General features: G+C 45.8%; 1 protein-coding gene across 1 annotated transcript; it reads right to left on the reverse strand.

Moving 5' to 3' along the window:
* Nucleotides 1-9850: 9850 nt before the first annotated feature.
* Nucleotides 9851-24288, reverse strand: LOC142596451 (uncharacterized). The gene is given in 8 exon segments (XM_075725546.1): nucleotides 9851-9948; nucleotides 10151-10340; nucleotides 11774-11890; nucleotides 14231-14303; nucleotides 16213-16665; nucleotides 16667-17631; nucleotides 18718-18803; nucleotides 24048-24288. Coding segments are annotated over 8 exon segments (2223 nt in total).
* Nucleotides 24289-24810: the final 522 nt, after the last annotated feature.

Consider the following 24810-nt stretch of genomic DNA (forward strand, 5'->3'; position numbering starts at 1 on the left):
AAGAAGCAGCAGAGCATGACCAGCACCACCACCAAGCGCAGACAGTCACAGACACAACAAACAGTTTGGTGTGAGATTTCCCTGACTGACAAGTTTAATGTGGGAGAGCTTCAGCAATTCAAAAGGATTAATCTAAAACCAAGTTCTATACATCTAGAGAAATTCTTGCAATTAGAATGAAAACACTCATGACAAACACCAAAAAATACCAATGAGCATTTAGAAACAATATAAAAGAAGGTTTTCAAGCTTCAGATATTAATTTAGTGGTGGAATGTTTTGGGTTTACATAGCAAGGTTTTGTACTGGAGGGGGCTGCAGGGGTGGCCTCTGTGAGAAGAGATCAGGGGCTGCCCCCATGCCAAACACAGACAGTTCCAGCAGGCTCCGCAATGGACCAGCCACTGGCCAAAGCTGAGCCAGTCAGTGACACTGGTGGCACCTCTGTGAAACCATATTTAAGAAGGGGTAAAAACACTGTGCAGCAGTGTGAGAAGTGAGGAAATAAAAGTGTGAGAAACAACCCTGCAGACACCAAAGATGGTGAAGAAGGAGGGGGAGGAGGTGCTCCAGGTGCAGGAGCAGGGATTCACCTGCAGCCCATGGAGAGGACCACGCTGGAGCAGATAGCCGCACTGCAGCCCCTGGAGGACCCCATGCCAGAGCAGGTGGATATGCTCTGAAGGAAGCTGCAGCCTGTGGAGAGCCCACACAGGAGCAGGCTTCCTGGCAGGAACTGCGGCCCATGGAGAGGACCCACGCAGGAGCAGTTCCTGAAGAACTGTAGCCCATCGGAAGGACCCAGGCTGGAGCAGGGGAAAAGTGTGAGGAGGAAGGAGAAGCAGAGACGAAGTGTTATGAACTGACTGCAACCCCCCATTTTCCACCTGCCCTGTGCCCCCATTCTCCACCCCCTCTGTGCCGGGGGTGAGGGGGGGTGGGTGGGGTGTGGGGAGGTAGATGAGTCAAAAATGAAGGAGTGAAGTTGAGCCTGGGAAGAGGGGGGGGGTGGGGGGAAGGTGTTTTTAGTTTTGTCTTTGTTTCTCACCATCCTACTCTATTGTTAATTGGAAATAAATTAAATTAATCTTCCTCAAGCTGAGTCTGTTTTGTCTGTGATGGTAATTGGTCTTTATCTCAACCCACGAGTTTTTCCATCTTATTTTCTCCCCCTGTCCTCTTTAGAACCTGACCAGCAAGGTACAGAAACTGAGACACCCCCCCCCCCCCCTCAGAAATGTAAGATTATATGATGCAAGACTGAGCTCAACATTCTTCCCATCTGCTGAGCAATTCTGACAAAGACTCACATAAGAGACTTACAGCTCCACAGGACGAGCAGATAACCCCCATAGTAACCTTTCAAGAAGCCACGCTAAGCCTTTTAATAGTCTTAAATAACTCAACAGCATTACTCATAGATGCACCGTATTTCCTAGGTATTCCTGAGGGGAGTTCAGAGATATTAGGGGAAATACCATGAAGAAAACAGAACAGCTACGTAGACAAGAAAAGGAAACTTTGAACACAGTACTACTTGCTTACAGAACCCAAGAGGTGGGCTTCTAAAGCTTTCCTTCCAAGAGGCTGCAACAGACAATAAAATAACCAGATTATTCTATAATTCTATTTCTTCTATTTCCTTCACCTCAAAAGAAAGCATTCAGTAGCAAGTGGTCAAACAATGTAGTTGCATTCTAAATTTTAGGAAAAAAATTCTGACAAAATAAAATGTAAAAAAATTGTTTTCCCACACCAGGCAGTGATACTCAGTGAAACTCAACCCAACCTGATGCACCATTTCACAGAGAAACACAGCCCTTGGAAGTATTCCAAGGCTTTCATTTCTGTGAAAAACAAGAAGAAAATTTCCCTTTCGTACCATTTCTTTGGATGAAAGAGATTTTTAGTGTAAATAGATACAGACACGTTAACTTACAGACTAATCAAATGCAGCACAATAAAGCTGTTTTGACTCATTAGTGTGTCAGATTCCAAAGTCTACTGACCCACATATATCAAGTGTAACTAACAAAAAGAGACCCATCTCCACCTCAGCTACAGATTTCAGGACTGCTGCAGAATTTTAAATGACAGTCCTACCAGCTCCTTAGCTGCTTTCCCTACCATCAAACCCGTATCCTAGTGAGCTAGATCTGACTATGAAGGTAACATGCTGGAAATGGTATTGCCACGCAATATCAGCTTCTGAAAAGCTAGCATTGAAATTGATTTTTAAGCAAAGTACAAAGGCTACTGTATTGGGTGTATGTGGCAAGGTTTTGGTAGTGGGGGACGACACTGCAGGACCGGCAGAGAGAAACCACTATGTCCTGACCGCAACCTCCCCGTGGGCCACCTGTCGCCTCATTGAAGGCACTGAGCGTAACTACAATAACAACTGGGGGGTGGAGAAGTGCTTGGAGTGAAGTTGGGCTTGGGAGTGAAGTTGAGTCTGGAAAAAGAAAAGGAAAGGCGTTTTCTGTTTTCCCTAAGTGTGTAAATGTTTGTTTCTTTTTTGTTGTTGTTTCCCAGTACCTGAAACAGTAATTAAATATTTATTTTAATTTGCAATAAATTAATTTCCCCAAGTCTAGTCTGTTTTGCTCCTGACAGTAATTGGTAAGCAATCTCCCTGTCTTTATCTTGACCCATGAGCTTTCTCACTCCTGTTCTTCCTATTTTCCTCCCTCATCCCACTGAGGAGGGGGAGTGAATGAGCAGCTGGGTGGGAGTTTGGCTGCAAGCTGGGGCCAACACACCATAGCTATCAACATCCTTTGTACTTGGAAAACTTAGAACTCCGGACAGACGACAAAGTTCTACTACGGAGAGTCTACACACCACTCCTAGTTACTCGCACCTCCATTTAACAGTACAAAGAAAAATTGGACATGAGCCAGCAATGCACGCTTGCAGCCTGGAAAACCAATCCAGCTCTGGGGTCCCCAGCACAAGAAAGACATGGACCTGTCAGAGCAGATCCAGAGGAGGGCCATGAAAATGGTCAGAGGGCTGGAACACCTCTCCTATGAGGAAAGGCTGAGAGAGTTGGGGTTGTTCAGCCTGGAGAAGAGAAGGCTTTGGGGAGACCTTATTGCAGCCTTTCAATACTTAAAGGGGGCTTATATACGAAAGACAGAGAGACACTTTTTACCAGGGCCTATAGTGGCAGGACAAGGGGCAATGGTTATAAACTGAAAGAGGGTAGATTTTGATTGGACATAAGGAAGAAATTTTTTACGATGAGGGTGGTGAAACACTGGAACAGGTTGCCCAGAGAAGTTGTGGATGCCCCATCGTTGGAATGTTCAAGGTTAGGTTGGACGGGGCTTTGAGTAACCTGATCTAGTGAAAGATGTCCCTGCCCATGGCAGGGGGGTTGGAACTAGATGATCTTTAAAGGTCCCTTCCAACCCAAACCATTCTATGAAAGCTCAGTGGAGAGTTTGGGGTTGTATTCGTGGATAAAACTTCATCCTCTTTGCTAGAGCACTGGACAAAATGCTTTGCAATGCTTCTACCCCCAACCAGTAGCTGTTGGTCAAAGCCCTTGAATGAAAGTACAAGGATTTTCCAAGTCACGTGTGCAGGCACATAACTTTCATCAGTTTCACAGTATGATGTTGTCTTACTCTTATTTTGGGCTGGAGCTACAACAAAACAGATTATTTTAATACCTGTTGGAGAGGTTTGATGAGAACATAGCAGCATGGTTAGGACTCATTTTTCTCTTTGCTTGAGTTCCACCAGTTACAACTAATTTTCTTTCCCCTTTTACCAACAAAGTTTACGTTTAAGTTTGGGTAATACTGTTCCTCTAAATGGAGACATTTCTTCATTTTTTACTAGACTGGATTTTAGAGAAATACAGCTAGGTTTTCCTTGTAAACTTCACCACCACCACCCCCCCATCTCCTGGCAAGTGCTGTGACCAGCAACAGACTGACAAAGCAAAACAACATGTGGTTCCAAAGTTGATGGATTTTTTTTGATGTTATTGCGATGTTGTTGCTTTTTTCCTTGCCCAAATGACATTTCATCAAAATAGGTGCCTTGATGCAGAAAATCTGTTCTGAAAAAAATGCACTTTCTTAAGCAAAAGCAGCGCTCGGAAGGTTTGGCCAATTTTTCCGATTGTGAACATCAATGATGTTTCAAAGCCATTAATGTTTTCTGAAAAAATATTAGGTTTAATATCTAATTAATATTTCTTGAACATTCTTGTACCACTGTCGTGGTTTAGCCCCAGCCAGCAACTAAGCACCACGCAGCCGCTCGCTCACTCCCCCTACCCCAATGGGATATGGGGAGAGAATCGGAGGAGTAAGAGTGAGAAACACTCCTGGGTTGAGATAAGAACAGTTTCATAATTGAAATAAAGTAAAATAGTAATGATAATAATAACAATATAATAATGATAATAACAATAATAATATACAAAGCAAGTGATGCACAATGCAATTGCTCACCACCCGCCGACCGATACCCAGACAGTTCCCGAGCAGCGATCGCTGCTCCCCGGCCAACCCCCCCCCCCCCCCCCCCCCCAGTTTATATACTGAGCATGACGTCACATGGTATGGAATAGCCCTTTGGCCAGTTTGGATCAACTATTCTGGCTGTGCCCCCTCCCAGTTCCTTGTGTACCTGGCAGAGCATGGGAAGCTGAAAAGTCCTTGACTAGCATAAGCAGTACTTAGCAACAACTAAAAACATCAGCGTGTTATCAGCATTCTTCTCCTACTAAATCCAAAACACGGCACTATGCCTGCTACTAGGAAGAAAATTAACTCTATCCCAGCCGAAACCAGGACAACCTCACTGCAAGCATAAGATCAAACAAAGCACAGTCTGATGAGCTGTCTGCACAATCCCTTTCCCATCCTCACTGGGTTTTGAAAACTGAAGGAAAAATGTGTGGGAAAGCTCTAATTCAAAGTTGTTTGGTTTTATGATTGTGTTGCAAAACACTTGAAACAAGGTGTGACTATTAGTCATATAGCAAGTATTGTGTATGTATAAACATCTGTGCTTGAGAGTTCTGAAGCAATTTGGTGCAGGGATTAGCAACTAGGAATGCTCCTGTTCTGCATTTGAAACTCATGGGAATGGTTGAAATAAGGAAAGGAAGGAGTGAATATTGTCTGTGGTGAGTCCCCTGTTTTCCCTCAGTTAAACAAACACTTGGGAAAGAATTATCGCAACATTTGAGAAATCATAGTTGTCGTGGTTTAGCCCCAGCCAGCAACTAAGCACCACGCAGCCGCTCGCTCACTCCCCCTACCCCGATGGGATGGGGGAGAGAATCGGAGGAGTAAGAGTGAAAAAAAAACCCACTCCTGGGTTGAGATAAGAACAGTTTCATAATTGAAATAAGGTAAATAATAATGATAATAATAGTATAATAATGATAATAATAATAACAACAATATACAAAGCAAGTGATGCACAATGCAATTGCTCACCACCCGCCGACCGATACCCAGACAGTTCCCGAGCAGCAATCGCTGCTCCCCGGCCAACCCCCCCCAGTTTATATACTGAGCATGACGTCATATGGTATGGAATAGCCCTTTGGTCAGTTTGGGTCAACTATTCTGGCTGTGCCCCCTCCCAGTTTCTTGTGTACCTGGCAGAGCATGGGAAGCTGAAAAGTCCTTGACTAGCATAAGCAGTACTTAGCAACAACTAAAAACATCAGTGTGTTATCAACATTCTTCTCCTACTAAATCCAAAACACAGCACTGTGCCTGCTACTAGGATGAAAATTAACTCTATCCCAGCCGAAACCAGGACAATAGTAACATTCAAAAGTCGCATGTTAACAATAGTACATGACTTAAACAGGTCAGGTCCCAGCATCTTTTCTTGCAAAATTCTTATCTTTCTGGTCTCTTTAAGGCACAGGCTTTCATCAGTGTTCCCGTATATGAATCTGGGATTGCCATTTATGCTCTGCTCTTTGGAAACCTTGGGCCCAGCAGCTTCTAATAGTTCTTGCTGTTGAAAGGAACTGAGAAATCCAGATTCCAGAACCAGAACTACTCACTATCAGGGACATATTCTGCTTGCACTTGTAAAATTCAGATGGGCTCCAACAGGCAGAAATTTCGCAGCCTGACTGGTTATCCAGCAGCTTTATGTATATACATGATTCTTGGTACAGTTAGACTTGGGTGATACTAGCTGTATTACAGCTATTAAGAATCCCGGGTATTTCTGCTCTACTTAACTCTCTTTGGGTATTAAAAGATCTGAATTACACTTCTGGTACTGGTGGGAGGCATATAGCATGCAGGCACTTAGGTAGGTTCCTGAACATGACATTTGAAGGGACCAGGGAAATACTTGCTGTGAACAACAGTACTGCCACAAAAGCTGATACAATTCCAGCATGGTGCAAGCAGGTCCATTTGCCCTCTCTCAACCTACACAGGCAAAAAAATATTTGTAGCAACAGATAAGACATGCTTTTGCACATAACTCAGGCTTGGCTGGCAGGTCCTATTGGCACATTTCTCTGACGCCCAGATCTTTGTGAGCTTTAAAAGGCAGACTGGATAAGAACACCCAGCTATGCAACAATAAATGCAGACAAGTAACCCCAAGTTCTGGGGGACCAAAGCCTTCCAGACAGTTTGCATGAACTCACCTTTTGTAGTGACTGTCTCCATGGAGTAGTTTATCCACGTGCCACCTCCATCTCTGCATCAGTAGGTGCTCACCAAGCTCACCAATGTGGCAGCACTTACCTCTGGCTTGTGATGTTCAGACCCTATTCATCTAAATTAAGCAGAGAGAAAACACACATCTGCATGTTAATGGCTGTATCTAGAGATATCCAGACTCCTGTTGAAAGTGGCAGTGCTTTCCCCTTTATTAGCTATGTACACAGAGATAATTGGGCGTGATGACTTGTGCAGACAGACCCTGTTCCCCCTTCATGAAAGACCTGCATTTGTTATTATTTCAGGTTCTGTCAGCTCTGCAGTGATCACACTACTCAGGCATACCCTTATGGGCAGAGTGATGAAGCATGAGGAACACCTTGAGAAATTGGGATAAACAGCCAGAGCTGAGTCTTCATCAGGCCCTTCCTTGCTTGGGTCCTGTTCTGTGTCTGAGATCCCAAACATTGCTTAAATATGTGTTAGTATAATTATATCACCCACTAGGAAGATGGTTTGTGTCGGAGAGAACTAATATTTAGTAACGAAGGAGGGGAGCTGTTTGGATGATGAACCTCTGTTGCTTATTCCATCTCCCTGCTATGACAGTAGCGCTGTCACACTTGAATAAATAGGAAGTGAGTTAGGACTTGTGCTTCTGTCTAACAGAATTTGGGCTCTTCCTTTCAATCACTGTCACTCCAATGCTAACAATGGTTCCTCAGGCTGTTCTCAGGGGACTGAGGTTTCTAGTGGGTATAACCAGAATGGAGCAGCATTGTCTTTCCCTTAGGTAGGGTAGGCACATGGTGGGTTGGGACTTCACTAACCTGCCACTGAATAAACACTTAGCTAATTTTTGTTTGCAAAAAACTCACATGCACCCTTGGTAGCCCCAGGGGCACAATTCAGAGTTTATTCAAGGATGCCAAAAGACCTGTTCTACCAGGCTTTTATTTCCAAAACCATCAATTAGAATTAACAAACCATTATGTCAGTCCAGAGTGCCATTGTGGGAAAATCTGGTTTGTGAAAGGAAGACAAGGAACCAGTGAGAATGACAACAAAATGAGAGGTTCTGACTGGTCCAGAAGCACAAATCATAGGAAAGCTTCTTACAGTGAAGAGCAAGAAGATGTAAGTGACAGAGGCTCTCCGTAAAAAAGAGAGCAAATTCTTCTTCTCTACTTTGGTCTGGGTACCCTACCTTTGGGTCTAGCTGCTAATCCAGTTCTTCTGCAGGTTGTTGTGTCATAGTAGCCCTATTCTGTGTAGCCTTAGATTCACTGTGTGAGACAGTAACTCCTAGGAGGCTAGAAGGTGAAGAAGGGTCATGTCAAACCTTCAGGTTTTCAGACCAAGAAGAGGCAAAGTCTTGGGAGGGAGAGCCACCATTCCTCAAGAATGTATCTGGTGATTCTAGCTCAGGTTGGCACTTCTAGAGTCCATTTTCTGTCATCAGCTGCAGAGTGGTTCTTTCTTAACACAGTCCAAAATACCCCAGGTCACAGAGGTTTAGAAGCAAAGCACAGCACAGAACACTGCCAAGACAAATGTTTGGCTGGAAAAGGAGCCAGGCATGTAGCCTTTCAATGAGCAGCTGGGATACCAGAGACCTTCAGCGCCAATGGACTGAAACAGCTGAAACCTTCCATGGCTCAGAAACTCCCCTGTTCTTCAGAGCTAGCCACCTTCAGCAAACGAATAGACAACCTGAGAGCTGAGTACACTTTCCTTCCCACCCACCTGTTCAGGAAAGCTGTCACTCACTGCAGCAAAGCTCTATAAGCTAAGAGACAATCCTCTAGAAGTGTGCTGTGACTGGGATGGAATCTCGGAGATCCTTTACTCAGCAAGCACTCTCATGAAGGAGGAACTTCCCAGGCATCTCTTTCTTCTCTTTCTTCTCTTTCTTTTTAGGTAAATTAGATTACGGGGCCAGAACCCAGCAAACAGACAACAGCAGGACTGTGGGGATGCAGACAACATGGGTGTGAGGACCCACCCCTCGTATTAAGGTAAGTGCAATCTCTGGAGAAGGTGAAGGATGGAAGCTGGTGACTTCTGGCACCCAGAGGAAGGCTCCTGACCTACCTAAGGGTTTACAACTACAAACTAGGTTCACCACCCTCAATGTTGAAGAGAAGCCAGATGTGCCTTCAAGCAAAGGATCTGGTGGTCCACCTGACCCTAAACCATGCAACACTACCAGGAAGAAGCAGCGAGTGATCGTAATGGGTGACTCCCTGCTGCAGGGGACAGAGGCACCCCATCTGCCAACCTGACCTATCAACAAGAGAGGTTTGCTGCCTGCTGGGGGCCCAGATCTGGGATACTGTGGAGGGACTGCTGAAGCTGGTCTGACCTTCTCATTGCTACCCCCGGCTATTTTTCCATGTGGGCACAAATGATACTGCTAGAGGAAACCTGGACAGTATCAAAAGTGAATACAGAGCTCTGGGGGCAGTAGTCAAGGGCATGGGGGACCAGGTGGTGTTCTCAGTCCTGCTGGTGAGGGGAAAGGGTGTGAGGAAAAGGGCACTAATAGTACAGGCTGCAGAACTGGTGTTGGTGACAGGGTTTTGGGTTCTATGACCATGGGACCCTGTTTGCAGATCAGCGTCTGCTTGGGAGAGATGGGACCCACCTCACTAAGCAGGGCAAAGGCATTTTTGCCAGCAGGATGGCTGATCTCATAAGAAGGGCTTTAAACCAAGAATGAGAGAAGAGGGAGAGAGTTACCAGCAGCCCTGTGAGGGAGTGACGGACAAGGTCGATGAGCAAAGGGCCTGGGGTGATGTGACAGGAAAGGATCACAAAATGGGTCTTAAGTGGAGTCACTTCCAGCATTTGCATGTAAGCAAGGAAGTGCCTACAAGGCCCCAGTATGGAGAAATCACCCAAACCCTCTTCAGAAACTCAACATACTGGGATGCCTCTCTGAAGTGCCTGTGCATTAATGCACACAGTATGGGGAATAAACATGACGAGTTAGAGACCTGTGTGCAGTTGCATGGCTACAATCTTGTTGGGATCACAGAGACATGGCGGGATGGCTTCCATGACTGGAGTGTTGTGATGGAGGGATACAGGCTGGGAAGATGAGGAGGGATAGTTGCCCTTTATGTGAGAGAGCAGCTGGAGTGCATAGAGCTCCGTGTGCGGGGATGGATGAGAGCTTATGGGTTAGGATTAAAGAGAAAACAGGTAAGGGTGGCATTGTAGTGGATGTCTGCTACAGGCTGCCTGATCAAGAAGAACAAGCGGATGAGGCCCTCTGCAGACAGATAGGAGCAGCCTCATGCTCGCAAGGCCCTGGTCCTCATGAGGGACTTCAACCACCCCAATATCTGCTGGAGGGACAACACAGCAGGGCAGAAGCATTCCAGGAGGTTCCTGAAGAGCATCGATGACAACTTCCTGACACAAGAGAGAGAGGAGCCAAGGAGGAGAGGTGCTCTGCTGGACCTCCTACTCACCAACAAGGAGGGGCTCATTGGGGATGTGAAAGTCAAAGGCAGCCTTGGCTGCAGTGACCATGAGATGTTGCAGTTCAGGGTCCTGATGGGAGGTAGAAGGGTGAAAAGCAAGATCACAACCTTGGACTTCAGGAGAGCAGCCTTTGGCCTCTTCAGCAATCTGCTTGGAAGAGTCCCATGGGATAGGGACCTTAAGGGAAGAGGGAACCAAGACAGTTCATTAATATTCAGGAATCACCTCCTCGAAGCTCAAGAGTGGTCTATCCAAACGAGTAGGAAGTCAGGCAAAAGTGTGCCCAGGTGGCCAAGAAGGCCAACAGCGTCCTGGCTTGTGTCAAGAATAGTGTGGCCAGCAGGAGCAGGGAGGTGATTGTCCCCCTGTACTCGGCGCTGGTGAGGCCGCACCTGGAATACTGTGTCCAGTTTTGGGCCCCTCAATACAAGACAGACATTGAGGTGCTGGAGTGTGTTCAGAGAAGGGCAACGAAGCTGGGGAAGGGTCTGGAGCACAGGCCTTATGAGGAGCGGCTGAGGGAACTGGGGTTGTTTAGTCTGGAGAAGAGGAGGCTGAGGGGTGACCTTATCGCTCTCTACAACTGCCTGAAAGGAGGTTGTAGCGAGGTGGGTGTTGGTCTCTTCTCCCACGTAGTTAGCGATAGGACGAGAGGAAATGGGCTCAAGCTGCGCCAGGGGGAGGTTTAGGTTGGATATTAGGAAAAATTTCTTTACGGAAAGGGTGGTCAAGCATTGGAACAGGCTGCCCAGAGAGGTGGTGGAGTCACCATCCCTGGAAGCGTTCAAAAAACGGGTAGACGTGGCACTTTGGGACATGGTTTAGTCTAGTCTACCCTTAATTGGTTTAGTGTGGACTTGGTAATGTTAGGTTAATGGATGGACTGGATGATCTTAAAGGTCTTTTCCAACATAAACGATTCTATGATTCTATGAAAAATGCCAGGAGGCCTGTGTGGATGAAAAAGGAGCTCCTGGCCAAACCCAAACACAAAATGAAGTATACAGAGGGTGGAAGTGTTGTCCCAAATAGGGCTCATTTACCCGGTGTGCAATAAGCCAATCTTCACACAGTGAGACGAGATATTGTTTTATTTCATTTCTGCGCAGAGATGGGTGCTAGGTGGCTTTCCACAAAACTAGCACACCGAATCATCAAGACAGCATCTATTTATACACATTCATTACCATATTTAATTCTCTAATACATATGCAGTGCTATGATTGGTTAAAATCTCTTCACCTAGTATTTAAATTAGTGAGCATGCTCAGTTGTCCTTCAGTTTGAGTCTGGGGTGTAATTGTGGTAGGGGGCTCATGAGTTGGTGGTCGCAATCTCCCCCTGCCGGAATTACCTTTCCTCTAATTCCCTTCTTGGCAGATCTCAAGCAACCTTTCATGGTTTACTGATCAAGTCAGTAATACATCACCTAGACTTCTGCTCTCGGACAGTCTGTTAACTAAACAAAAGCATAGTTAGGGTAGGGCTTTACAATGGACATCTATAGCAGCATCAGTTTTGGACAACAGAAGCAGAGACAGGTAGCTTGGAAGGAACAGAGAAACACTGTCCAAACATCCAAGGATGATGTTAGGAAATCCAAAGCCCACCTGGAGTTGAATCTGGCCAGGGATGTCAAAGGCAACAAGAAGAGCTTCACTAAGTACATAGGTGACAAAAGGAAGGCTAGGAAAAATATGGGTCTGCTGCTGAATGAGGCAGGGGACCTAGTTACACAGGATATGGAACAGGCTGAAATACTGAATGTCGCCTTCACCTCAGTCTTTCCTGGCAAGACCAGCTTTCAGGAATCCCAGGTCCCAGAGACCAGGGGGAAAGGCTGGAGCAAGGAAGATGTACCCTTGGTGAAAGAGGATCAGGTCAGGGAATACTTCAGCAACCTGGACATTCATAAGTCCATGGGCCCTGATGGGATGCACCCATGAGTGCTGAGGGAGCAGGCAGATGTCATTGCGAGGCCACTCTGGATAAACTTTGATCAAACATGGCGACTGGGAGAAGTGCCTGAGGACTGGAGGAAAGCAAATGTCATCCCCATCTTCAAGAAGGGCAAGAAGGAGGACCCAGGGAACTACAGGCTGGTCAGCCTCACCTTGATCCCTGGGAAGGTGATGGCGCAGCTAAGAAGGACTTGGGGATACTGGTGGATGAAAAATTGGACATGAGCTGGCAATGTGCGCTTGCAGCCCAGAAAGCCAATCATATCCTGGGCTGCATCAAAAGAAGCATGGCCAGCAGGTCGAGGGAGGTGATTCTTCCCCTCTACTCCGCTCTCGTGAGACCCCACCTGGAGTACTGCATCCAGCTCTGGGGCCCCCAGCACAAGAAAGACATGGACCTCTTGGTGTGGGTCCAGAAGAGGGCCACAAAAATGATCAGATGGTTGGAATACCTCTCCTAAGAAGAAAGGCTAAGAGAGTTGGGGTTGTTCAGCCTGGAGAAGAGAAGGCTCTGGGGAGACCTTATTGCAGCCTTTCAATATATAAAGGGGGCTTATAAGAAAGACGGAGAGACGCTTTTTACCAGGGCCTGTAGTGGCAGGACAAGGGGCAACAGTTTTAAACTGAAAGAGGGTAGATTTTGATTGGACATAAGGAAGAAATTCTTTATGATGAGGGTGGTGAGATACTGCAACAGGTTGCCCAGAGAAGTTGTGGATGCCCCATCATTGGAAGTGTTCAAGGTCAGGTTGGATGGGACTTTGAGCAACCTGATCTAGTGAAAGATGTCCCTGCCCATGGCAGGGGGGTTGGAACTAGATGATCTTTAAAGGTCCCTTCCAACCCAAACCATTCTATGATTCTATGATCAGAAGAGAAGAGATGAGGCGAGACAATAGGGTTCTGGAATCACTGTTTACAAGTCTGTTAAACAAGTCTTAACATGTCTGGAGTGGGGAGAGGAGAGTTAAAGCGAAGGGTGTGGCTGAAGATGGTGGGGGGGCATGAAAAACTGAACATGTCTGTGGGGCAAGGGGCTAATCCTGTGAGTGTGACCAGACACTCCCTCACTGGCTCCCAAACCACTAGGATGACCATACAATATTACTGAGGAAGCTTCTTTGTGCTGTGCTGCAACATACAGGCAAACAGTGTCTACTAAAATGGAAAACCAGAACAAAATGCAAACTTAAGAAAAACAAGTGAAATGGAGACTGATTTTTAAGTTAAGTAAGTTTCACACAGAGAGGATGGGTGGTTGTGCTGGGGGAGCTCCATTTGCCCACAGCTGTGTGTGTGTGTGTGAGGGGTCTTACAGCTACCTGTAAGACCACTATAGGGTGCTTGCTTGTCCTATATGTGTTTCCTTATCCTTAGGTCGATGACCTTGTAGAAAGTCTCAAAAAGTTCTGTCTGAGTGACTGAGCAGGTAGAGGACAGAAATGGGCTGTGACCTGTTTGATTTTCTGCCCAGGCCTGCTGCAGTCAAAGAAAGGAGAACGGGCATAGAAGGGACCATGTCATTCTAGGAAAAAAGGAAAAAAGGCTGGAGAAGCTTGACTGGCAACCAACTCCCCTTATATCCTGTCAACAAAGTTTCCTTGTACATGAGATAAACTGATTGTCCAGTGTTGCATTTCTTACATGTGTGCAGTAACAGCATGTCTGTAGACATGTCTATACCACCACTTCTGTTAAAAGACATTTACTATGCTCCTGGGAAGTTGGGAAGCTTTGGGGGTATAAATACCCTTTGTGAAGCCACTAAAAGGAAAATTGCTGATCTAAACAGAAGCCAAGTGGCAACCTTACAGCTTACACAAGATGGCAAGAAAGCACTTTAAAAGTAACAAAGTAAATGTGGCAGAAGTGGATCCACAGTTTTCCAAATACAACAGTGGTGTTAAGTACATCTTAATGGTGACAGACGTATTCTCCAAGCAAGTCTAGGCCACTGATATAAAATGCAAAATGGGCTCTAAAATAGCCCAGGCTTTTAAAACAATTTTTAGCAGGAGGCGAATGCCTCAGAAAATAAAGACCAGCTGGGGAAAAGGATTTCTAAACCAGCCTTTAAACAAGTTGTTGAAGTAGTATAATGCTCACCATTTTGTTGCTAATAATGAAGTGAGGACAAAATCTGACAAGGACAGAATCGACAAAATTGAGAAGATCATCGCTACAAAAGGGAAAAGAAGAAAGAAACAGATGCTGGTGAAGTGGCATGGAAGCCTCCCAAGTCCAGGACATCTAGTGATTGGCAGTGGAGTGAGGGAAAAAGAAGGACAGTGGACAGGAGTCTCTACATCACACTACCCAGCAATGCCAGTGACAGAATTTTTCCACAAAACCACAGCTTGAACTTCACCACACGGCTGGTGAGGCCCCTGGAGCTCTCGGGCAAGTGGAATGTGTGTCTGTGTGGTGGGTTGACCCTGGCAGGATGCCAAGTGCCCACCAAAGCCGCTCTATCACTCCCCTTCTCAACTAGACAGGGGAGAGAAAATGTACCGAAAAGCTCATGGGTCGAGATAAGGACAGGGAGAGATGACTCAGCAATTACCGTCACGGGCAAAGCAGACTTGACTTGGGGAAAATCAGTTTAATTTATTACCAGTCAAATCAGAGTAGGATAATGAGAAATAAAAACTAAATCTTAAAACACCTTCCCCCCACCCCTCCTTTCTTCCCGGGCTCAACTTCACTCCCGATTTTCTCTACCTCCTCCTGTATCAGCTGAATGTTCACAGGTCCATGAGGCCTGATGGGATTCATCCCAGAGTACTGAAGGAGCTAGTGGATGTTACAGCAGGACCCCTCTCAATCATCACCCATTGTTGCGTCAAGAGGGCTTTGGAAGGTACCCAATTTATCGTTATAAGTCCGGTCGCGTTCAGTGCACTGAACTATCACGATTACGGATTCACAAATAACGTAGGCACCTTTCGTCTAGTCGTGTTGCATGAACTACCACGGCCACACTTAAAGCGTCTGGTCGCGTTCAATGACCACTATCACGGCTAGACCAATGAGTCAAAGCAATTTATTAAAGCAACAGACACACAGGTTCTTTGGATTACCGGCGAGAAATTCACTGACTCCAAGGCACATGCAAATACCAAAGCATGGATAACACAGATGCATCAAAAGACATGAAGCGACTCTATAGAGGTTTCTAAGTTTCCCGGGAAGGCATTTGGTATAACCAAGTGTTAGAATCTTACCCAAAGGCGTCCCGATGGGGGGGAAGAGAGGCTCAGCCCGTCGACTGATCCCAGAAGTCAGAGTGGTACACGATGCTATCTTCCCTAATATCCCCTCTCTCTTAGGCTAATTTATACTATTTTTTACCTTTCAGGTGGAGCTTGAGTGACTCTAGTCGTACATACTTTGTTATGATTGGGGTAAAACTTTCTCGCTTCGTTTTAAAGGTATAGGCTAGGAAAAATTCAGAGCACAGGCTCAGTGAGGAGTGGTTGCACCTTAGAGGCGGGTAGCTTCTGGGATGGAGGTGTGTTTTGGTATTATAATGATATTATAATGAGCAAAGTTTACCAAAAGGACAGCATTTTGTCAAAATCATGACAGACTGTTGGCCCAGGGTAACAAATATGCAACTTATCAGTGCCGTGGTACTCCTCCGAGTTCCCATATCATCGCAGAGTTTGGCCGTGATGTCTCCACACCGCTCCACCCTCTGGGCAGTTCCTCTTAGAGCCAGTGCACCAAGTTCCCCTGGTGTTGCCGACATCTAAGGTTGCAGGCCTAGGGAACTTTCTGTGGAATAGATTCCTTGCATATCAGCTGCATTTCACTCAGAAAGCTTCTTCAATGCTGTGCCTTTCCTAAAAGCATAAATCTAAGTTTAATCTCTAAGTCACCTCCAGCAATTACTCCACATAATCCACCCCGTGACTATAGTCACTCAAGCTTCACGATATTTGGAATGCATTGGGTGCATCACATATGTTCTTGTGGTGAGGATTGTCGAGTACACACACATCCCGTGGGGATACTAGATGAGACAAATGTTTCATCATAATCCAAAGCTTAACATATAAAGCAATGGTTAAAATAAGACACCATACAGTATTAGTAAAACAACTACAGGGTGAAGCATCCTATTTACAACTCCTGTTGCGGTCGGTGACCATCCAAATAGAGTGTCCCACCAGTGGTGTTCTCCGTCTTTCTTCACTCTTTCCAAGACATGGTATATCTCTTCTGCATCATGATGGACGGTGATGAGAGTTCTGTGTCCATTATTTCGGACGCGTTTTAGCAGTTGGTCCAGGTCATCGTGTTGCAACTGTTTCCTCACCAATGTGAGATTCATTCCAATAGGAGTAGGTAGTAAATCTTGATACAATGTATAGTTAGATCGTAGCAATTCATAAGACGTAACAGGAGCTGAATAATTGAAGTCACATCCTACGATTTTAGTAAAGTTACAAACACAAATATTTGAGCAATCACTTATATCTACAGTAATGTTATCTACTAATAGAAAATCACAAAGGGTTCTCATACAAACACATCCCAATATATACTAGTACGGTTTCAGGGGCTTCGTTGGGTTGTATTTCAAAATGACAAACATTTTGTTCGGTGTCAAGACAAATGTCTTGAGCTTTGATGGTATTACTCTCACAAATGAATCCTTGTTGTTCCCATACAATGCATGCATTAACATCAACAGTTTGCCATTTGTTTCCATTTCGTTGGGCCCACACTCTATGCTCTAAAGGATAGAGTATGGTACCCTTGTGATTCAACCCTAACGCGATGATTGGGTATATGGTGTATACTGAAGCATCGTGTATTGTTAAGACAAAAGCGGTGACTTTGCCGTCAGTAGGGTTATAGGTGAAATTAACTGGATACCACCAGGACTGGAATTTTCTCTCAAATTCAGTTGCATTGTCCCAAATGACCTTTCGGATTTCAGTGGGCAAGGTGCCGCCTTCACCTTCTCGTATTATTGCAGCTACTATAGATTGCATCCACAGTTGAGCTTGAATACAACTAAGAGCTAGAGAAACATTATTTTGGGCAGCGCCGAGTGCATCTGCAATCAACTGGTGGTCTTTCTTATTTACCTCTCCCCACTGAGGCAGCATGTCCAATAAGAGCCATTGGTTAGTTCCCAGAGCTGAAAGAGAAGATTGTAAGGGGTGTTTCAATGCATTTAAGTCACTGGTTACTGTGGCTAATTTATTAGCAAGTACTTCAGCATCTATGCTGTTTAAGACTCCTAGTCCCGTTCCTAAGACACCGGTCACATCTCTCTTTGATCGTTTTGGAGAGATGGGAGTCTGTTTGTGTAAACATGCTGACCATCCTGCATAAGATGTACTCAGGAATGGTGAGCAGGTAGGTTTAATTGCAGAGATATTAGTCTGCACCACTAATTCCACTCGTTTGAGGGAGCATGACGGATTAAACAGCATTTGTTGCTGACCTGTATTTTTAATTATGTAAGGGCCTGTGTCGAAGACGAAAGGAGACTAATGGGAGGCCGAGTCGGTGCATTTCCAGACATTTGTGGGGGCAGAGGTTTCTTATCCTTTGCAATTGACGTAGATGTTGCTGTATCAATCATAAATTCAAATAGTAATTCAGTGCCTCTGTAACCCCAAAGACAGTACACAATCATAGGTTTGGTATAGGTGAGATTGTACCAACAATCTGAATTGGGTTCAGTTATTTTGTAACACTCGGTATTATAATTTTCCAGTCTGGAAGAGTCAGTGTAGACTGTTTTAATTTCAGTCGGCCGACGGTAAGTAGATCCATTAGTCATTCGGCAGCCAATTTGTATTGTCTGTCCTGGGATGGCATGAAGTCTAGCCATCTGAAGAGAGTCATTCCAACTCCATTCATCCCTGGAATATACCTCATTTCCATGTATAACTAGAGTGGATAAGTTTAAATCCCTTTTGTTTTGTAGTGTTCCAATGCTTGCACTATATCGTGACAATGCATGGTTCCAAAGATCATCATGAGATGGAATGGGTATATTCCTGACTCCATATTGTAGCATATCAAGTGGAGTGGGTGAGATTAGGTCAGGTGGTATAGTTGGATCAGGTCCAATCATATCTATCTTGAACTGGAATGACAGTCCTATACAGTGTTGTTTTGACAGCCCTGGCCCTATACAATGTGGTTGCCATATACAAGACACAATAGTGGGCCTCATCAGAGTAAAATTATACCAGCAATCCCACTTGTCGGTGGCACAAGACTTTGCTGTTATTGGATTTCTGGAAGCGTTAGATATTACCATGGAGGTGACCTTTTCATGGGTTGATCCGTCGATCATTCTACACCCTACTTGGATTTTTTCTCCTGCTTTTCCCCTCAGGAGTGGAAGCCATCCACTGTCCCAGCCCCACTCGTGCTTTGAGAATACCTCGGCTCCATGCATAGCTACAGTAGCTAAATTTAAGTTTCCTTTGATGGGACGTGTTCCCATAATCTTATTGTATCTAATATGGGCTTGGGACCACGGCCATCCTGGGTCTTTCTGGCTACACATCAAAGGGAGTTGTATTAGAATCAAAATGAAGCCCCGCATCGTATATTCACGCATTGACGAAATCAACAATCATAATATACAATGGATTCAGCAGCACGCCACGGACATCTACTTCAATCGGAGTCTTCTTTGAGATTCCTGTGAACACAAAAAGGAAACAAACGTGCCCGGTCGTATTTAACCGGCAGGGTTAAAAAGAGGGTGAGATCCACCGGGTGCTAATCCGGTGTACTCTTCCTGAACAATCCTTAGCTTCCCATGCATAGGGGTTTTTGGGCGTAGTTAGTACCATTCCAATCTGAGGCATTTTCACCAGTAGAGGTTGTCCAGAATAAAATTCTGTAGGAAGTTCCTCTAGTTTAGTGTGAACTCTTGGGGTGATTGTATTAGCAGATGCACAGAAGGCTTTCATTTTGGGGCAACCATCTCCGAATCATCAATGGCATGAAATTTAACAAGTCCAAATGCTGGATTCTGCACCTGGGACAGAGTAACACCGGGCACAAGTATAAATTGGGAGAGGAGTGGCTGGAGAAAGGCCCTGCAGAAAGGGATCTGGGGGTGCTGGTTGACAGCAGGCTCAATAGGAGTCAGCAGTGTGCCAATATGAGTCAGCCAAGAGCGCAAACCGCATCCTGGGGTGCATTAAACACAGTATAACCAACCGGTCAAAAGAGGTGATTATCCTGCTGTATTTAGCAATTGTGTGGCCTCACCTTGAGTACTGTGTGCAGTTCTGGGCCCCACAATTTAAGAAGGATGTGAAGGTCCTTGAATGCGTCCAGAGGAGGGCAGCAAAGCTGGTGAAAGGGCTGGAAGGCATGTCCTATGAGGAGCGGCTGAGGACTCTGGGTTTGTCTAGTTTGGAGAAAAGGAGGCTGAGCAGCGACCTCATTGCTCTCTACAGCTTCCTGAGGAGGGGAAGTGGAGAGGGAGGTGCTGATCTCTTCTCCCTGGTATCCTGTGACAGGACGCGTGGGAATGGCTCAAAGCTGCATCAGGGGAGGTTCAGACTTGACATTAGGAAGCATTTCTTTACCGAGAGGGTGGTCAAACACTGGAACAGGCTTCCCAGAGAGGCGGTCGATGCCTCGTGCCTGCCAGTGTTTAAGAGGCATTTGGACAATGCCCTTAATAATATGCTTTAACATTTGGTCAGCCCTGAAGTGGTCAGGCAGTTGGGCTAGATGATTGTTGTAGGTCCCTTCCAACTGAACTGCTCTGTTCTATTCTATTTTGTTTTGGGAAGGTGTACTGGGTCTGACTGGGATGGAGTTAACTTTCTTTATAGCAGCCAGTATGGTGCTGTGCTTTGCATTTGTGACTAAAACAGTGTTGATAACATACCAATGTTTTGGCTGTTGCTGAACAGTGCTCGCACAACGTCAAGGCTGTTTCTCCCAACCCCAGGGGCCAGTAGTTTGGGGGTGGGCAAGAGGTTGGGAGGGGTCATAGTTGGGACAGCTGACCCAAACGGAACAAAGGGATGTTCCATACCATATGACATCATGCTCGGCAATAAAAACTGAGGGAAAGGGGGAGGATGCAGGGACATTCATGGTTATGGCATTTGTCTTCCCAAGCAACTGCTACGCATGCTCAGGCCCTGCTTTCCAGGAAGCAGCTGGACTTCTGCTTGCTGATAGGAAATAGTGAATGGATTCATATTTATGCTTTGCTTCCACATGCAGCTTTTGCTTTTCTTATTCAACTGTCTTTGTCTCAAACCACGAGCTTGTCCATCTTATTTTCTCCCCCTGTCCTGTTGAGGAGGGGGAATGAGCGAGCAACCTGGTAGGAGTCTGGCAGCCAGCCAAATTCAACCCACCACAGAAGGTGACTGTGAAGCTTCATAGCCAGCCCCAGAAGTCTCTGATATTTTAAGAAATCACTCCAAAATGGTAGTGGTAAAGAATTATGGGGACTCAGCCTTGTACATGAATTATTACAGATCCCAGGCAGGCAATGGTCTCTCTGGTTTTCAAGGCATTCTTGTGATGTATGGAGTGGGCATTGTAGCTAAATTACACAGCCTCTTTAGAAAGGCTGTTCTGCTTTTGAAAAGAGGCTTGGAATTTGTTAAGCCACACATTAAAAGTGCCACTCAAGACATTTCAAGAAATGTGTTTGGACATGTTTCCAAGGTCGTTCTGGACAATCTGGCAACACCAGCAAATCAGGAGGTGTCAGGGCTTGCTTATATTCAAAGAAAAAGCCTCAAAAGAAAGAGACCCACGTCACGCCCCCAGAGGGAAGGACCGCCTGAGCCCTTTAAAGGAAAAGGGAAGGGGGACACCAGACAGCAGTCTGGCCAGGACAAGAAAAAGAACAACAGCCCAGTCCAAATGGTGCAAAAGAAACAGAAAACCCAGAGAAAGAGGGCCTGTTCCACCGCTAGAAAAGGCAATATATTTTAAAAGGGATGGCTTTCGTTCATGGATGCTGGGAAGAATGTACCAGATCCAAGCTGGATTTGTTTGCAGTGTCCCTGACGCAGACCAGCACTGTGAGAAGCCTATTTATAGAGGTGTTTCCACTTTCCGCTATTGCAGAGTCTGCACCCCTGGACTTTTTCATAGCTGGGAACAGGGAAGATGACATAGATCTGAACAACAATGCTAAATCTTTTCTGCAAGATTGTAAAAGGTGACAAGTCCAACCTTGGAGCTGGTGAGGCTGTGGGTCTCTTGAATTACCCACTGGCCTCTATATTCAGCCAGCTGGACGTTACGCTGGGAGACTGTACTGGGTCTGGTTGGGATGGAGTTAATTTTCTTCATAGCAGCCCGTATGGTGCTTTGTTTTGGATTTGCGACCAAAACAGTGTTGATAACACACCAATGTTGTAGATATTGCTAAACAGTGTTTGCACAGCGTCAAGGTCTTCTCTGTTTCTCACTCTGCCCCCCCCCCCCCCCCCCCCGAATAGATTGGGGGTGTGCAAGAGGTTGGGAGGGGACGCAACCAGGCAGATGACCTGAATTAACCAAATACATATTCCATGACATATAACATCATGCTCAGCAATAAAATGGAGAGGAAGGGGTTTAGGAACGTTAACCATCTTTTGTTTGGGAACTGGTTGGGCATCGGTCTAACCATGGGAGGTGGTGAGTGATTGCCTTTGCATCATCTGTTTTACTTTCTTCCTCTCTTCTTCCACTTCTTTGCTTATTGAACAATTTTTATCTTGACCCATGAGTTTTCTTTCTTTTACTCTTTCTTTCATCTTCACCCATCCCATTATTTGGGGTGGTGGTGGGGAAGTGAGTGAGCGAGTGGCTGTGTGGTGCTTAGCTGCCTACTGGGGTTAACCCACAACAGTCCTTTTTGACACCCAATGTGGGGCTTGAAGGATTTGAGATAATGACGGATTTGGTTAGAATGTGCTAGACTGAATTTATAGCTCTTTAGCTATTAATGGGCAGGCTCCTGTGTGTGCCATGGGGTTTGCTTGCCTTACTGTATATTAGAGTCTAGTGCTTGTTAGTGGCTGCTGCTTGCTTTTGCTGCTTGCTGTATTCCTTATTATCTTATTCTGCTGTGCCTGGGAACATTTTGATAACAGCAATGGCCATGTGCCTGTTTTGGCACATGTCCGGGGCACTGCTGCTGTTCTTGTGCTGCTGTATTGGACAGGCTAGAGCTCCAGTGTGAACTTGAGTCGAAGGGACTGTGACCTGTGGATAAGGCCACATGGGAGCACATACACCCCGAAGCGTCTGTGGCCATGGCCAAATCCACACCAAAGCAGGTACTCCCCTGAAGGGACTGTGGCTCATGGATAAGTCCATGACGGAGCAGGTACTCCCCCAAAGGATGAGGGCCCATGGATAAGGCCACACCACAACAGGTACATCCTTAAGGGACTGTGTCCTGTAGATAAGCCTACACCAGAGCAGGTGCAAGGGATGGAGTTCATTGCAATGTTAAACCCTATGGTCTGGTCCAAAGGGACAAGAGGTGGAGATTGTAATGGGTATACCTTTAAATTCTGGTAAGACATGATTTGAGCTGCATGTTATAGGAAATACTATAGTGGGAACCACCCGAATGAATGGAGAATGAGCCTCACAAGAAGCAGTGCAAGTGCAGCAGTGGCCAGACACTGGCCAGCCAGCCAGGGCTGGCTTTGGCACCCAATAACTGCAGGCAACAGAGCACCTCTCCTGTCCTGTGTGGCCACCATAACAGATGGAGCCAAAAGTCATGGACTAAATGAACTCAGTGGACATTTCACAGAAGTGGCCCACAGACTAAGGAAATGTTATCTGTGTATATATCAAAGGACGGGGACGGGGGTAGTAGTTAATGCGGATGTATTGGATAGCGTGGGACCTGAGCATGATATAAATGGTATGAAATAAAGGGGTGGAGATTGTACTGGTTTTGGCTGGGATGGAGTTAATTTTCTTCATAGCAGCTCATATTGTGCTATGGTTTGGAATTGTGACCAAAAGTGTTAGATATTGCTGAACAGTGTTTACACAGAGTCAAGGCCTTCTCTCTTTCTCACACTGCCCTGCCAGCAAGTAGGCTGGGGGTTCACAAGAAGTTGGGAGGGGACACAGGTGGGACAGCTGACCCCAGCCGACCAAAGGGATATTCCATACCATATGACATCATGCTCAGCAAGAAAAGCTGCAGGGAAGGAGGAGGAAGGGGGGCTGTTCGGAGTTATGGTGTTTGTCTTCCCAAGTAACCGTTACATGTGATGAAGCCCTGCTTTCCTGGAGATGGCTAAACACCTGCCTGCAGATGGGAGGTAGTGAATGAATTCCTTATTTTGCTTTGCTTATGCGCGCAGCTTTTGCTTTCCCTAATAAACTGTCTTTATCTCAACCCACGAGTTTTCACACTTTTACCCTTCTGATTCTCTCCCTTATCCCGCTGTGGGGGGAGTGAGTGAGCAGCTGTGTGGTGCTTAGCTGCCTACTGGGGTTAACCCACAACACAGACCAACTGATAATCCAGAGCAACAGCTGCTACTCCTACCGCGCCTTCATTGAGTTGCTTCTCAGTTACAGTCATGCCATGACACGCTGTCCACACACTCTTCCACTGGGCTGTTCTACGAAGACACAGCCAGGCTGCAGGAAACAGTCATGCTGGATGGTGTTGGTAATCAGGTGTTTAGGGAATGCTCAACTCTGACAGCCCAGAATAGGAGGACTGAACTGTAGGGACTCTTCCACAGTGATCTGTTCTTTCAAGACAAGCTTTTGTTGAACAACGTGGATATAAAAATTAACCTGATGTGTAGGTTTTGTTCGATGAGCTCCCGAGCAGCAGGAGCCTGCAAGCTGACTACTTATGCCTCAGTGTTTGAGAAGAAGGTGTGGGTGGCACCTGGGTTGCATTTGGGACATGCTGAGGCATTACTTATGGAAAATTGTTCCTGGGACAACTGCCCAAGCTTGTTGTTATTGGGTTCATAGATAATGACGCTTTTAGTGGCAATTATGCTAAGGACACTTTCAATTTTAAACATTATTATATCAGTTTTGTGACCATCTATGTGGATGGTGAACAAATCCTGGTGAAACCACTGTAGCTTGTTCAGATTATTGGCAGCCATATGAAAGACCATTCCCTGCTGGTTGACAGGGAGGAGTTCACCCATGCCTATATCCTGTTCCCCTTCAACCTGTCTCCAGATCAAGAATGTGCTGACCACTGTTCCCTGATTAAAACAGGGAACCTGAGAGCAGAATTACACTTTACAGGGACCTTGACCACCACCGTTAATATGATTCTGTACGGCATATTTGACAACATGACAGAAATAAATGGGAAGAGACCTGCACTCTGACCACATGTGAGAATGGACACCAAACAGCTTTCCTGGTTTCTTGCAGCAGACTCCCAATGCCAGAGAAACATTTCTGGGCATGTACCCGAGCTACTAGCTCCCTAAGGCCCATGTTTCTCCAAGACCAGCGAGTGTGGTTGTGAATACGCATCCACAAAACCAACCTGGAGAGCGCTGGCTAGCAATTTTCATAGAACCATAGAATCATAGAACCGTTTAGGTTGGAAAAGACCTTTAAGATCATCCAGCCCAACCATTAACCTAACACTACCAAGTCCACCGCTAAACCAATTAAGGGTAGAGTAATAATTAATTTCATGTTTCCTGGCTTGG

This window comes from Pelecanus crispus, chromosome W (genome assembly GCF_030463565.1).
Source record: "Pelecanus crispus isolate bPelCri1 chromosome W, bPelCri1.pri, whole genome shotgun sequence".
Taxonomy (NCBI): Eukaryota; Metazoa; Chordata; class Aves; order Pelecaniformes; family Pelecanidae; genus Pelecanus; species Pelecanus crispus.